Source organism: Pelmatolapia mariae, linkage group LG16_19 (genome assembly GCF_036321145.2).
Source record: "Pelmatolapia mariae isolate MD_Pm_ZW linkage group LG16_19, Pm_UMD_F_2, whole genome shotgun sequence".
NCBI classification, from domain to species: domain Eukaryota; kingdom Metazoa; phylum Chordata; class Actinopteri; order Cichliformes; family Cichlidae; genus Pelmatolapia; species Pelmatolapia mariae.
Genome location: NC_086241.1, coordinates 41,847,173 through 41,862,872, shown reverse-complemented (window position 1 = coordinate 41,862,872; position 15,700 = coordinate 41,847,173). Strand labels below are relative to the sequence as shown.

Here is a 15,700-nt window from a genome sequence, read left to right as displayed (position 1 = left end):
TTCAGTACTAGGACCAATTCTATTTACATTATACATGCTTCCCTTAGGCAGCATCATTAGAAGACATAGCATAAATTTTCACTGCTATGCAGATGACACGCAGCTCTATCTATCCATGAAGCCAGGTAACACACACCAATTAGTTAAATTGCAGGAATGTCTTAAAGACATAAAGACCTGGATGGCCGCTAACTTTCTGCTTCTTAATTCAGATAAAACTGAGGTTATTGTACTCCGCCCTGAAAATCTTAGAAATATGGTATCTAACCAGATTCTTACTCTGGATGGCATTACCTTGGCCTCCAGTAACACTGGGGAACCTTGGAGTCATTTTTGACCAAGACATGTCCTTCAATGTACATATTAAACAAATATGTAAGACTGCTTTCTTCCATTTGCGCAACATCTCTAAAATTAGAAATATCCTGTCTCAGTGATGCTGAAAAACTAGTTCATGCATTTATTACTTCCAGGCTGGACTACTGTAATTCATTATTATCAGGATGTCCTAAAACCTTGCTGAAAAGTCTTCAGCTAATCCAAAATGCTGCAGCAAGAGTCCTGACAGGGACTAGAAAGAGAGAGCATATTTCTCCTGTTTTGGCTTCCCTTCATTGGCTTCCTGTTAAATCCAGAATTGAATTCAAAATCCTGCTCCTCACATACAAGGTCTTAAATAATCAGGCCCCATCTTATCTTAATGACCTTGTAGTACCATATCACCCTATTAGACCACTTCGCTCTCGCACTGCAGGCCTGCTTGCTGTTCCTAGAGTATTTAAAAGTAGAATGGGAGGGAGAGCCTTCAGTTTTCAGGCCCCTCTTCTGTGGAACCAGCTTCCAGTTTGGATTCAGGAGACAGACACTATCTCTACTTTCAAGATTAGGCTTAAAACTTTCCTTTTTGCTAAAGCATATAGTTAGGGCTGGACCAGGTGACCCTGAATCCTCCCTTAGTTATGCTGCAATAGACGTAGGCTGCCGGGGATTCCCATGATGCATTGGGTTTTTCCTTTCCAGTCACCTTTCTCACTCACTATGTGTTAATAGACCTCTCTGCATCAAATCATATCTGTTATTAATCTCTGTCTCTCTTCCACAGCATGTCTTTATCCTGTTTTCCTTCTCTCACCCCAACCGGTCGCAGCAGATGGCCGCCCCTCCCTGAGCCTGGTTCTGCCGGAGGTTTCTTCCTGTTAAAAGGGAGTTTTTCCTTCCCACTGTCGCCAAAGTGCTTGCTCATAGGGGGTCATATGATTGTTGGGTTTTTCTCTGTATTTATTATTGTGCGATCTACTGTACAATATAAAGCGCCTTGAGGCGACTTTTGTTGTGATTTTTTTTTTTTTTTTTTTTTTTTTTTTTTTTTAATTTTAAGGTAAGATTTACTAAGTGTGTGAAAATTAGCTTGATGTTGCAATCACAAATATGTGCTGAAAGTAAATTTGGGGGTCAAAAATGAGCAGACCTGATAAGGGAGTGAGTAACATTATATACATAATACAGTGTAAGAGCAATCTTTAATATATTGAGAATCAATGTTTTTCATATTGACAGGGGATTTCTTCAAATCACCCTGCCGTTCTTCAGCTGAGACGTCTGAGTTAGAAAACACTAGCACACTGCAGTTCTTTACTCGCGAGGACGGTCACAGAGCGCTCGCACAGGAGACACTCATGGACTCGCGCTTTGTCACCGTCTGCGTTCTTTATTTATACAAGATTGTTCTGTGTGTGTGTGTGTGTGTATGTGTGTGTGTGTACAAAGATAACAACATTATTCTCAGAACTCAGAGCTGAGGTTCCCCTTTTCTAAATCTGTATGTTCTAGAATAAAAAGAGGAAGCTGTAAGTTGTTTATCACAGAAGAGTTCATGTCAAAAGTTATTAGGTCAAAAGTCACGTAGACATGTGCTTCACTGATAAATATAAAGAATACATTTCATGTAACTGATCAAAACATAATTATCTTCTGACACATATAAATGCAAACTTTTCTGCTAGAAATTGTTTGGGACTGTGTGCGGTAGGATAGTTGAGATACCTGTTCATTCAATAAATCTGACAGGTCAGGTGGAACATAGGGTTTATGCACACAAACCTGAAATCCTTGTATACAGTATTGCCTTGTATTGCATATAATAGCACTGTGTGCACACTGCTGAGAGAAAATACGCAGAGATGGGACTAAAAATCTGAAACACTACAAACCAGTCATTCGCTGCAAAAAGTGTCTTGACTTTCTTGTTCATGTAAGTTCTCTCTTTCATGAGTATAAGTGTTGCTGTAGACCAAATATATTTGGTGCTCAACGCTAAACATTCAGGGTGATGACTCAATGAAGAGTTACAAGACACAGCCAAGTTTTGGAACGCGATCTACAGCTTTGATCATTTTGTCAGTGTCAGTTACACACTTGTTTTGACAGCATCTCCCTCTCAATTCTAAATAAATAAACACTCCCAACAGCACCTATCACAATCACATCAAGTGCAAATAAGATGTACGTTTTGCAATATTCAAAACAATTTGTGTTAATTTGGGTGCTGCAAACTTGTGTGCTGTAAATCATAATTATACTATTTCCTTAAATGTTCTCCTCCCAGAATTTTTGCCAGTACCTTTTAGTCGCAAAGCTGACACTGCACCTATTTCAAAATACTCACAGTATCTGTTTAGCTTTTCATTGAATATACAGACAGTGGAGTACAGTCGCTCCATTATTTAACCTTTTATTATTTTATTATTATTTTCTATTATTATTATTGTTGTTGTTATTTTCCACCTATTTTCTAGCCTTGGTCATCTTTATGTGTTAACATTAGATGACTGTGGGATTTTGTTTTTGTGTTTCAGTCTGATTTGGAGCAGTATAAGAAGGCTTTGTTGGATGCAGGCTGTGACCTTTCACCTCTAAACTACATTAAACAATGGAAGTAAGTTGTGTTTTTTTCCCAGCAGCATCATTTAACTGCTGTCTCACTTAAATTTTGATGCCATTTAAGGAAAATTGAGCAAATAATTCAAAATGAAGAGAAATACAATGTTTGCTACAAATTATTTCCATAGCACATTAAGATCACATCATAACACAGATAGCTGTGGACACCAACTAATAATACGTAAAAACCATTTCAGTAATGAACCAACCTTTTTCATTTTTCACATGAAGACTCATCATCAGTGCCAAAATAACTGACAATTAGCAATTTGTTTAAATTCTTACTGTTATCAGTGAGCGTAAAAATCAAATTAAAAGCACTATGTGTTGCATTTCACTCTGTTCTTTGATTTTATTTATTTGTTACTCCACATATTTTGATCCTCCAATGGTCAACAGATTTTGTAATAAATGCTGAACTATTGACACTCAAAATTTCCATCAAGGCTTTATCTAAAAATCATTTAATTTACACAGTATTGACTAATTCGTCAGTATGCTTAAGTCTTTGTGGTTTCCTCTCATGCTTTCAAGGGCCTTTACCAAAATGGCTGCCACACCAGCCAATTATGGCAACAGTGGAGTCAAACCTATGGGGTAAGTAAATAATATTATTAATTTGTACCTTTTTAACATAGTTTTAGAATTATGAACTAATAAGTGAAATGACAAGTCTAAAATGATGTTATATGACAATTTAAACATTCTTTTCATTGAGTAATCAGCAGTGAATTAAACAGCTGGACCAGCTTTATGTATTAATTTTGTAAGGTTTTTCCACTGAGATTTAGCAGCTTTAGAAACTGTTTAGAAACAACATAATCACATATTACTACTCTTAATTGCTTCTCAATGGCTGTGAAATATAACTGGAGTCTACTATGATTACTCTCCTACTGGTACTGTTAGTCACGTATTACACCCTATTTCCGCGTGTTATTGAAGTCTAATATGTCCAAATTTAAGCTCCAAAGGAATGGCTGCTGTGTGCTTCATTCATGTAGTGAGCTGTTCCTTTCCTGCCTCTGCCATTAGATACAGTAGTGAAAAATGAGACAATAAAATAGTGGGTCATTCCTTTTCACTCTGTGTATATACGTCTATATTCGTAGCCATAGCTCTCTAAGAAAGTGGTTCTCTGTCTGTAGGCATACAACCAAGGTTAATGGTAATAGCAGGCACACTGGTACCATAGTGTGACAGCAGTTATGATTTTGCTATAGTAGAGGTAGAGTAGGGGGTGGATCCAGGTGGGACTAATTAGGTGCTTGGCTGTGTAATTGTGATATCACAGTGTAACACAAATCCTGAAAGTTTATTTTCCTGAGTGTAGGCTGTGGTCATTTCTCTGTGGACTGAGTGTTTTTTATTACTCTATTTTTGTAAACTGACTTTTTGAATCAAAAAGTCAGGGACATCTCACTCTCTCCTTTACTTTAGAGTTTCTTAGACTACCAGCCTAACCCTGTCCTCCTGCCCTCCGCCTCTTGCTTTCCTCCATCCTGTCTCTCCTCTCGTCCTGGCTTTTCTTCATCTATTTCTCCTTAACCCCCCCCCCAACCCCATCCCCACAGACTGTTCTCCAGAGTGATGAATACTGGCTCCCAGTTTGTCATGGAGGGTGTGAAAAACCTGGTGCTCAAACAGCATGTGAGTAAAAGTCCTTCTGTTACCATTTCAATTCCAGAAAACCAGCTGAAACAATGAACTAATCTTACCAAAATCAACACAAGAAAAGTAATTAAGAACTTGTCTAAAGTCCAGTTCGTCAACCTGAACAGTACCCAGTCTTATCTGACCAAAGATGCCTTACAGCCTTCAAATTAAAGTGATAAAACTACATTTAAAGCCTGCCACACAACTGCTGCATATTTACATCATCAGAGCTACACATATTTATTATAATGTGCTGTATTTATGGCAACTTTGAAAGCTATTTTACATCACTCATGCTCACACATGTGACACGTGTCAGAGTTTTTGAGGACCTTTTAGCACCTCAGAAATGGCATTCGTTTGTAAGAAGAAAAAGAAGAATCATTTTAGTTTAAAAATAGCCACAAATGTCACAGAGATCACATTTTTTCTCATTTATATGAAGATTATCTGAAGATTTTTTTTATTTAATTGTAGTTAATAAAGTGCTAGGTTGGAGGGACAGGGCTGTAATCAACAGCACTTTTCCTTCTTTTTCTGTTTTTTTCCTTTTCTCACATTTTTGTTCATGTTTGTCCATGTAACACTTGGGAAACTTCCTTGGCATATGTTTTCACCTGAAAACGAGATCATTTTGAACTGCATCTGCACATTGCATTTAACAGCCTTTGCACAAAAGTACCATCCTCCGTCTGCTTGCATCTGGCAGAATATTAAATCAAGTGCACGTAATGTGACGACGTTCTCATTCCTAGACAACAGGAATATGGATGAGCACGATGACGATGGCAGGGTGTTTCAGACTAAAACTGGCACAGACAAGAAAGTCATTTATAATCATCACACACACACGTACACGCAGGGAGGTGGCGTCTGTTTTCTTCATACTGAAATTGGACCCGCTGAAGTCACCTGCTCTGCTTCGCTGCCAGAACATTATTAACAGTGAGAGTAGATTTGAATGCATCTTTTGATGCTCTCTTAGGGAAGATATTTGAAGTTTTTCTTGTTTTTTTCTTCACTTGCAACTCCAGTTTTCCAAAATAGCTACTTACCAAATATCTAAAAAGAAAAAAAAAGTCCAACCTAAACACAAACTCGTGATTCTTATGAAATATCAAATCATAAAAAGTAAATGAATTTATTGTAAGAGATTCATTATTGTTTGTTATGTTTAAAAGTTCTTTCTTTTCTTTTTTTTCCAGAACCTTCCGGTTACCCGTATCCTGGACAACCTGATGGAGATGAAGTCTCATCCTGTGAGTTTTGTTTTTGTTCATGATTTAAAAAACATATTTCCTATATTAGTTAAAAATATAGGAAGTGTTGTGAAAAGCGGGAAAAGCCCAAGCTCTTTTATAGAAACACTTAATACGAGTATTAAAGGGGGGGGGAACTCTAGTCCCACTGATGTGTCTCTGGTGTCCACTTCTGCGGTACAGATTGGGAAAAGTTTTCCAAAAAGCCACATTTTTACATGAATCATTTTAAGTTGTTTTCTCTTGATGTGAAAGAAAAGTTACTCAAATGGAACTTTAATATACACTATTTTTAACATGTTTCCCCAAATCTCTACAGTGGAGGTAGAAAGTGTAGAGTTGACCGACAGAAAGACACATGATATAAAAGCGGCTTACCATGTACAGTATAGTGTGAATACAAAACTGCAGAGTACTCTATATTACATATAGAACTTCTCTGCTAAAGAAAATATGAAAGGTTCCTCTGTAAGACCTGCATATCTGTGGGCCTCAACATAACTTAATTGGTGAGAGGAAACTCAGAAGAAAGACACGTTTTTGTGTCACTTCAGCTGTGATTGACAGCTCCAACACACATGCCACAAATTACATTAGCTTCATATTAACTGCTGTGGTCCATGTGTGAGAGGAGGGAAAGTACAGATTCTATTACTCACGTTTGAACCCACGTGAACTAGCAAACACACTTTATCACATTGAACTGAAAGTGCAGTTTCCGACTCTCAGCCCATGTATTCATTTTGACCATGCGCACAAATATGCATGCAAAGCAAAACCTGAATCTAACGTGAACCCTAAAACAAACTCTGAACTGTCAAAAATTCCTTTTGAAGTTAAGTCCCAAATGTCTCTGCTCAAAGCTTAAACCGGTCCTTGTAGTGACAGACTTGCAAGTGAACACACACACACCCCCTGCAGGTTTCTCAGCGTCTGGAGTTACAGACTACCAACAAAGGTCCTGTTGTTGTGAATAAAAAGGGAAAGGGTGGAGCGGGGATGGAAGTCTGGGATGAAGATAAAAGAAACGGAGCACATTCTCCCTCTATCAGATTGTCCTCAGTGTAAAACTGTTGCATTTCGAGGTTATATTTTAGTTAAAGTATAGCAAAATGGTGGAGAAGTTTATAGAGGTTATTACTCATTTTTTTAGTTAGATAAAATATTAATATTAATACTAACATTAATCAGATAAAGCCACGTAATAAAACCATGTTGCTGTTCACAGTGGAGGTTTTTGTACGATTTTCTCTCGATGTGGACAAACTGAAAGCCTTTAAAGTCTCCAGTGACTTTTAGAAAATCACAGTTTAACTTTGTATTTCTGCGTTTGTGAGGTCCTCTGGCACAAGTTTTAACCTCAAAAACTACTGGTGCCATTATAGACACCGGCTCAAAGCAGTTAAGGAAATACTTTTTAAGTTTGAGCTAATAAATAGGTTGTGCTGTTTTTGAGTGTCTGCATATGAACTGAGATTTCCTGTAATTAATTTAGGATGGAGTGGGAGACGTACAATTTGCAGAGCTTTGTGTCATTAAAATGAGGAAAATATGAACCAGAGAAGATGATAAATCTGACTCGTCTTTGTTTTTCATGGTCTGCTTGGGCTTTTACATCACTGACAAAAACGATCCTTCTCCAGTACAAATACTACTTTGAACTAAACCTGTACCCACCTGCATCTAGGTCATGTGACAGTAAGCCAAAAGACACAGTGCTGTGTTATTCTGTCTGTGTTTAGTCCTTGGAGCTGAGAGACAACACAACCAGGTCAACCTGTGAAATAAATCTTTTGCCTTTGTCGTGCTTTCAATTTGGTTAACTCTGTTTTTGTTTGTTTGTTGTTGTTGTTTTACATTTTGACACCAGCAGGTTTTTGTTTTTTATTTTTAAGTTACAAATTGGAAGCTCTTCATCATCTAATAATATCAGAGCGGCCAAACCAATCTACATATCCCTCTACCATCTACATTATTTAGGGTTTATTTTTGTGGCTGTTGAGTACAAGTGTGTCATGTGTAGTACGTCTGTCTAAAAAAATTTTTCTATCTGATCCTTAAGGAAACAGATGATTATCGATACTTTGACCCAAAGATGCTGCGAGGCAGTGAAAGGTATGAAAACAAATCCAAAGTCTCATCTGTAGCTTGGCAGAGCTCATCTTCTCGGTGGGTAAAATACACTCAAAGATGTCTCATCATCCTTTCCTTCTCTTTCAGCTCCATCCCCAGGAACAAGAACCCGTTTCAGGAGGTGAATTTGTGTATCTGGACCAAAGTTTGACTGATGAGATTCAGTTCAGGTTATTTCCAGGATCAACAAAAGTTGAAAGGAAACACAAGACAGACAGGAATTTCTGTTGCTGCACATGATTCTCTCATAAAGCACAGTTAACTGTTTCTTAGCTGTGATGGAAGTTGCAAAGTTTCAAATCTGGAATTTTTTATGAGATTGAATTTGATTTGGACTAATCCCATCACCACACAGTCACGGCAGACAACAACATGTAAAACAACAGTTATGCGAGCAAGTCCATGGTAGACTAGTAATTACATTACTATTGTTACTACCAGGGAAAAATAGCCTAAGTAATTATAGATGTGAAAAAATAAGATACAATATCACAAAATTGATTTCTTGAACAAGTAAAAACATATCTGAAATTAAATACATACGTAAGTATAGTAATGAAGTAAATAATTATAAATCCTGAATATTGGAATAAAACTTGATTTCCTGCATACAATTAGAGGCGTCTACCCCTTTCAGCAGCTTTTTTTTAATCATTTGCAGTCTTTCTGTCCATCACCTTCAACATATCCTCTGATATAAGCTTGATTTTTTTACCTCCTGCTGTTTCAGGCCATCGTCTTCGTAGTGGGTGGAGGAAACTATATTGAGTACCAGAATCTGGTGGACTACACCAAGGTACGGTAGTACATTTCAAAGTTCTTTTCCATATTTTAGTCTGATGTCTCTTTAGATGAATACAATGTCGTTTCATATGGGATGGGTTAAATATCAAACTAAAACTGTTAAAGTTTAATGACACTAAAACAATTTAGGTCCTTCAGTGAAAACACTGTCACATTATATAAAATAGAAGTCGGGAAAATGTATTCAAAGTCAAAGTAAACTTGATTGTCATTTCTGCTATATACAGTACAGTATATAGAGGGACGAGACGACGAGACTCCAGTTCCAGTCAGTGCAAAAGAACAACAATAAATATAGGAAGAGTAAGAATAAACATATATACACTTTGAGACTGAGGTAAGGGGAGTAAATATACACTTTGGAGTAAAAAAGGGTTAGTAACAGTCTAAAATTTACAATTGAGATTTAAAGGGACTTTGAAGTGGTTTAAAATGACCAACGAAGCAGCTTTACAGTTTACAGTGTGAAATAAAGTGACCAACACGAGCAAGTCATAACTGGGATACTGATATTCAAAGTTTGTTGGACCAAACTTACAACACATACTAACACTAACATAACAAAATGACACGCAGACTCTTTATATCATTTTTGTTGTTTGCAAAGTTCAGAGCATTATAAAACCTTTATTTTTACCAGTAAGTGAAAGCCTTGAGATTGAAGTGTTACCTCAATCTCAATGCTGCCTATACCTCCTGATATAGGCAGCATTAACCTAGTGATTTTGATGGTAGGAGAGACCGTAGCTCCCACGGAAAAACCACGCAAGCACAGGGTGAATATGCCTATTCCAAACAGAGGGGCCCTACTGTGCTTTGAACCCAAAAACCTCTATTCTTGTGAGGCAACATTACCACCGAACAACCAGCTAACACCAAAGGTGTTAAATACATGTAGAATGGTAAAAACAACAGTATTTGTGTGGAAGTGTTACTTTCTCCCTGCAATAATAGGTTCAGTAGGAAACTTCATTTTTCTGTATTTCCAGTCTAAGCAGGGGAAGAAGATTGTTTATGGCTGCAGTGAGCTCTTCAATGCGTCTCAGTTCATCAAACAGGTGAGGAACCACACAGCACCAGTGAGGGGATAAGCCAATAAGCCCATAGACGTTTCATTGTGTCTATTTAAAAACCTGTTGTGGTCTTCATTTTCACAGCTCTCCCAACTTGGCCAAAAGTGACACGGACACTGACAACATGTGAATCTCCCTCTCTCATTGCCGATACCTTTATTCCACTTTGTTTTATCTACTCTGTTCTGTTAATGGACTAAATATTTTCTGTCTTCACTGTAATTTCTGTTTCTCATACTAAGCGCTACTAATAAAGCTCAACAGTTCCAACTCACTGTCTCTGGAGTCACGCATTTCTTCATATTTTAGAGCATTAAACATTACTTCCTGCATACATAAACATAAAACTACGAAATCATCTTTAGACAAGTGTGTCTTTAACTCATCTTTGAAGAACCTCCTGCTATGTGAATTTGGGCAACTACCTAAAAATTTCCTTTTTAGGTTTTGTGCATTAAAACCCCCACTAAATTTCAATTGTAGCTAACAGTAGCTAATACTTTAAGGTATTAGCTACTTTAAAGCTAAATATATGGAAAATTAGAAGTAGATACATTACTTTCAATTCCTCTTGCAATTAATGACAATGAAATTGATTATGTTTAAAGGCAGTATTTTAAACAAAATTCTTACATTTGGTTAATTTGTGGACAGGAGACCATAAAATATTTGTTTTATAACTCGTCACTGTGAGGAGTTTTCCTGTAATGCAACTCAGGTCAGAATAATTGACACTCAGACAGGTTTGCAAATTAACGTGCACACGGGTGAGAGCTCAACGGAGACTCACACCCCTGCAGCAGTTGTCAGCGTTTATTTATACTCAAGCATGTAACTCAGAAACATACAGGAAGAGCGAAAATAAAACTGTGCTCTGTGCAGACTTCCTGTTTGAGTTTGCACAGCATGCAGGTTTCCTGTTGAGTTTGCACAGACAGACTCATACTTCTCTATTTAAGCTGAATAGTGAAAAGAGCAAACACATTTAGAAAACTTAAATGAAATATACTTTTAAGCATAAACATAATAAAATCTCAAAATCCTAAAAAATCTCTTATCATTCCCTCCTGTTGTACATATGTATATGTATATGTACAGTTCATAGCTTATTGTATCAGTCTATGGCCACTTGTAAACATTTCAATACCATTCAAACATGGTATGACACATGAAGTGAAAAGACACAATAACAGTATTATAACACCAACAAAAACAAGTCCTTTAATCAGCAGGGACTTCCAAGAGCCAAGATCCTGTGTTGCATTACTGCAATGCACAGAGCGTCAATCTCCTGATCCCGTTCGTCGTTGAATTTACATGAAGCATTCAGAACCTTTTGTCTTTCAGTCCAAAGTTTAAATTCCTCTGGGACATCGGAACCCCATATGGAATCATGCTGCTTGAGGTCTGGGGTGCTTCGTCTTTTCCTTGTTGTTGACGTTGATGTTGACATGGCGTCCATGGTTATCTTGAAAGTGTGGTCAGATATGAAAATGGGAGCGCACTGACCTGTCCAATTCCTAGGAAGGATATCCCAGGCCATCCCTTGCACCCAGAAGGTGCCATTTGAGATGTTGCTGCTCTTCACGGGCCCTCCAGGAGCGTGTGTCTGTACTGCTTTACAGTTGGTGGTGTTTCCCATTGGCGTGGATCCGTTCTCTTGGCGGTAGCATAGGCTGTGGCTCAAATTCCCATTGTTTCCAAGAAAGACTGGGAATGATTTAGCCTTACTTCTGTGCCTCACTTTCAGGTCAACCCAGAACCATTCATCACATGTGCCGTTTCGTAGTTCTATCTGGAGAGGTTCCTCATGGTTGACCACGATTCCCTGGAATTGATACCCACGGCTGGCGTAGCTTGCGGCACACTTTGCTTGAATTATGTCCATTGCCTTCACGTACAAGGTGGCGTACTGTGTCGTTGGGGGCATATAGGAGCAAACATAGCAGTCTTTTCTGGGTGTGCTGTCATGTATATATCGACACCATGCGTTGTTCATCCATGGGTGAATGTGGTCTTGTGTCATGTCACGAAGATGTGAGTCGTCATGTGTCCATCTTGTCTGCAGGTGGTGTTGTTCATCTTCTTTCTTTCGGGTGAGTGTTAATAAACTCACCAGAAGTGCAACACTAGCCACTAGGAGGACGAGTGTCTTCATGATGACCAGACACACCTGTGACCTCTGATGAGTAGACCAAAGGCAAGAAGGTCAAGGGCGGGAATTTTCCCAATCAGCCCTCCCTCCACCTTCGGATCACCAGAGTGCAGGGGCGTCGGCGTCTATTAGTTTATGTTGTCACTCACTTTTTTTGCAGTGGCTTTGATGGATCCAAGATGGTCTTTCTGCTATTTTGCAGGCAGTAGGTGTGGTGAGTAGCACTTGATAAGGACCTTCCCACCTTGGTGAACTCCAATTTTTCCTTTGGAGTACTTTGATCAGGATCCAATCACCTGGTTTCAACCTGCAAGACACTGGAGAGTTGTTTAGAACAATCTCTTTATTTTCAAGTAATTTAGTCATCCATTCCTCTTATAGTTCCTCTTATTGACTTATCTATGGGCTCATTTGTGATTGGTAGTGGAAATGGTCTACCGTGAATGATTTCAAAAGGTGTGAGTTTCTGAGAACTTTGTGTCAGTCTCATCCACATTTTAACCATTTCTTTTGTTCTCTAGTTGGTGTGGCTTTCTGTTCGTTTTTAAGCACATCAAGTGGTATTTGCATTGAGGAGTCAGACATTAATGTGTCTATAGTTTGTTGTGCTGCTGCTTTTGCTGCTTGATCTGCGAAGTTATTGCCTTTAGTGACCTCTGAGTTGTCTTTCTGGTGTGCAGCACATTTACATAAGGCTAACTGTTTTGGCAATGTTATCACTTCCAACAGTGTCTTTAAAAGATTTCCATGTTGCACTGGATTGCCAGTAGAAGTAATCATACCTCTATTCTGCCAAATTTTTGCAAAGTGATGTACCGCTGCAAAAACATACTGGCTGTCAGTGTGTATGTTTATAGCTTGTGCTTCATGCAGTTGACACGCACGTATAACAGCTGTAAGTTCTGCACTTTGCGCAGAGTGTGAGGAAGTTAGTGCCTTTGCTTCTAAAACTGTGTCTGCTGTGGTTACTGCATAACCTACACAGTTTCGCCCAAGGCTACTTTTGGACGCTGAACAGTCTACAAAGATATCAACGACACCAGCCTGTGGGGTGCTGTGAAGGTCAGCGCGTGATACAGCATACAGCAATTCTGATGTGTGACAGTGTAAGCTCATAGCTCACAGCTCTAAAACTAGGCATCAGCAAATCATATGCCCAAATCATTATGTGTCACTGTGATCCACAAGTATGATCACAAATTTGTTTTCCAAACTTACTAAGCAAACAAACAAAAACAAAACAAAATGCCTATGGCATCAAGGCTTTGTGTTCATATTAATTGAGTGTAAGCTGCTTTCTTCATTGCAAGTGTTTATTGCCATAAGGTTTAATTCATGCATCATATCACTGAGTTCTAAATTCAAACTATCTCTTCTGACCCTTTCCAGAAATAATTTCACATATAACAATTTGAGTATGTGTTGTCTATTCATTCTATTCATAGAGTCTATTCATAGAGTTCTGTTTCTCTCTGTGGGCTGTCTTGACACACCACAGGCACACATATTTTCTGTTTCTGCAGACTAATCGAACTCTTTTGTTTCTCTTTGTATTCATACTCTATAAACCCTCTTTAATTCTACTAAATCTTGATCTAAAACCAACACCTTTATGTCACGCTCACACTCCTGAATAGAGCCCTTTCAGACATCAGGAATCATCACACACACTGCCTTTTCTCTCAAACTTCCACTCGTTCACTCACTCTACTATGAACCTTTGTAGTGTTATTATTACTTATTTTTATTATTTTTGTACAAATCACACCCAATCACTCAAAACCTACTACTCACAGCATTCACACAGGTAAAATCACTCAAAATATGCTTTCATACGAGTATTTCACACATGCTTTTCAAGATATATAGAGGTCACTCACTGTACATCCACAGTAATGAATTCAAACTCTATTTATACAATTGTAGTGAGCAAAACCAGCATCTCCATGCGTGTCACCGCTCCTCATTAGCTTGGTAGTGTCCACATATTTAATTCAGCTTCTCAGTAGTTGTTAGTATAGGTTTGCTCTTCATCCTAACGAAGTCTCATCTAAGATGACAGGTTTACAAGCAGGTCAAGTGTCTCTATGCACCTGATTAGTGTAGTTAATTCCTTATTTTCTTCATCTCATATATCATTGTACTGAGTTTGAGCAAACCTTAAACTTGATTTAGACTACTTTTAACAATTATCCACCTCACATCATAACTGACTGAGGTGCCTCTTCTTATTAATAGTATCTCATTGTTAATATTATTATTGTTTTGTTTTTCCTTTTTTATAACAGCAATAGTATATTACAATATTTCACTATGTATCCATCCAGGGCTGGGGGTGATCTGCAGTTTCACCCCCTCCCAAGCTGGAGACACACTTTCCTTGGCTGAATAATGACACAGCCTCAATATACCTTATGCATCTCTCTTTTTATTTAATATATTTTCGTGTGAATTATCTGGTTTCATGCGTTCTATTCATTCTAGGCACGGTCGTCATGCCAACTATGTTTCATTGTTAATACCAGTTTACAGGTTGTTATCCTTCCTATTATTAGTTTGAATACATTAGATAAGCTCTAATTTAACTTAACCTTTTGTTTATTCCACTTTCCATGCTTTAAAACATTACAACTCTTGTGTACGTTTTGTTTTCTTTTTAGGATTTTTTTTTTTATTAGTATTTATTTCTGCTTGGAGGGTTTCTTTTAATTTAGTCAATGCGGAGGGGCTACATTTTCCCTCCTATGTGGGACATTTAGTCTTTTTTTTTTTTTTTTTTTTTTTTTTTTTTTTTTGGATTTCTCCATTTACATGCACTAATTTGTCCGGCGCCTGGACATTTTTTCTCTAGCCACTGCTCGTCAGCAGTGAGTTTTGAAGCTTCGTTACCCATTTTAATCCTTTACAACTACACAACTGCGGCACCTTCTCTGGCACGAGAATCGAGAGAGGTAGTTGACACGGCCTTCTACTTTCAAGCTATTCTTGAAAGCGGTGTCACCTTTATATGATGAAACATGACCTCTTCTCTCTTCACCAGTACTTGGGTGGCCAACAGTAAACAAATTAGTGGAATAGTTCAGCCTCCTTATTGTGCTGTAAAATCAACTTATTCCACCAACAAAAATAAAACAACAACAATAAATACCTTTATGCGCGCGCTAATTTTACCCACTACAGGGGAGCTACCAGTCCTATTTCAGACGAGCTCTATTTTATTTTAAAATGCTACCAACCCCTCTCGGGCGAGCCAAGTTTTACCCACTTCAGGGGAGCTACCAGTCCTATTTCAGACGAGCTCTGCTTTATTTTAAAATGCTACCAACCCCTCTCGGGCGAGCCAAGTTTTACCCACTTCAGGGGAGCTACCAGTCCTATTTCAGACGAGCTCTGTTTTATTTTAAATGCTACCAGCCCCTCTGGGCGAGCCTATACGTTTTACGCGAGGTGTGTCAGAGTGTTAATATTCACCTGGTTGCTGATTCACTGCCGGTCTCTCAGGTCTGCCTCATCGACCCCCACCGTCGTGGACCACTTATAAGAACGCTGGCCAGAACCCGAATTGTACGTCTCTGGTCTTTTATCCTGTACCCTAGACAGGAGCTGTCGACAGACTTCAGCGTGGGCTTCTCACGACGTCAGGACTCGATGAGGTTTTCCTGTGGGATTACACAAAAAGG

The 15,700-nt window shown here is 38.4% G+C and overlaps 1 protein-coding gene across 1 annotated transcript in view; it reads left to right on the top strand.

Moving 5' to 3' along the window:
- scfd1 (sec1 family domain containing 1) overlaps window positions 1–10,139 on the top strand; it is a 39,232-nt gene extending 29,093 nt beyond the window's left edge. The window contains exons 17-25 of the mRNA XM_063498880.1: window positions 2,856–2,935; window positions 3,475–3,537; window positions 4,515–4,590; window positions 5,802–5,855; window positions 7,918–7,970; window positions 8,076–8,109; window positions 8,719–8,784; window positions 9,782–9,850; window positions 9,950–10,139. Of these exons, the coding sequence (XP_063354950.1) occupies window positions 2,856–2,935; window positions 3,475–3,537; window positions 4,515–4,590; window positions 5,802–5,855; window positions 7,918–7,970; window positions 8,076–8,109; window positions 8,719–8,784; window positions 9,782–9,850; window positions 9,950–9,973 (519 nt within the window). The 3' untranslated portion in view covers window positions 9,974–10,139. The remainder of the gene's footprint in view (window positions 1–2,855; window positions 2,936–3,474; window positions 3,538–4,514; window positions 4,591–5,801; window positions 5,856–7,917; window positions 7,971–8,075; window positions 8,110–8,718; window positions 8,785–9,781; window positions 9,851–9,949) is intronic.
- The last annotated feature ends 5,561 nt before the right edge of the window (window positions 10,140–15,700 follow it).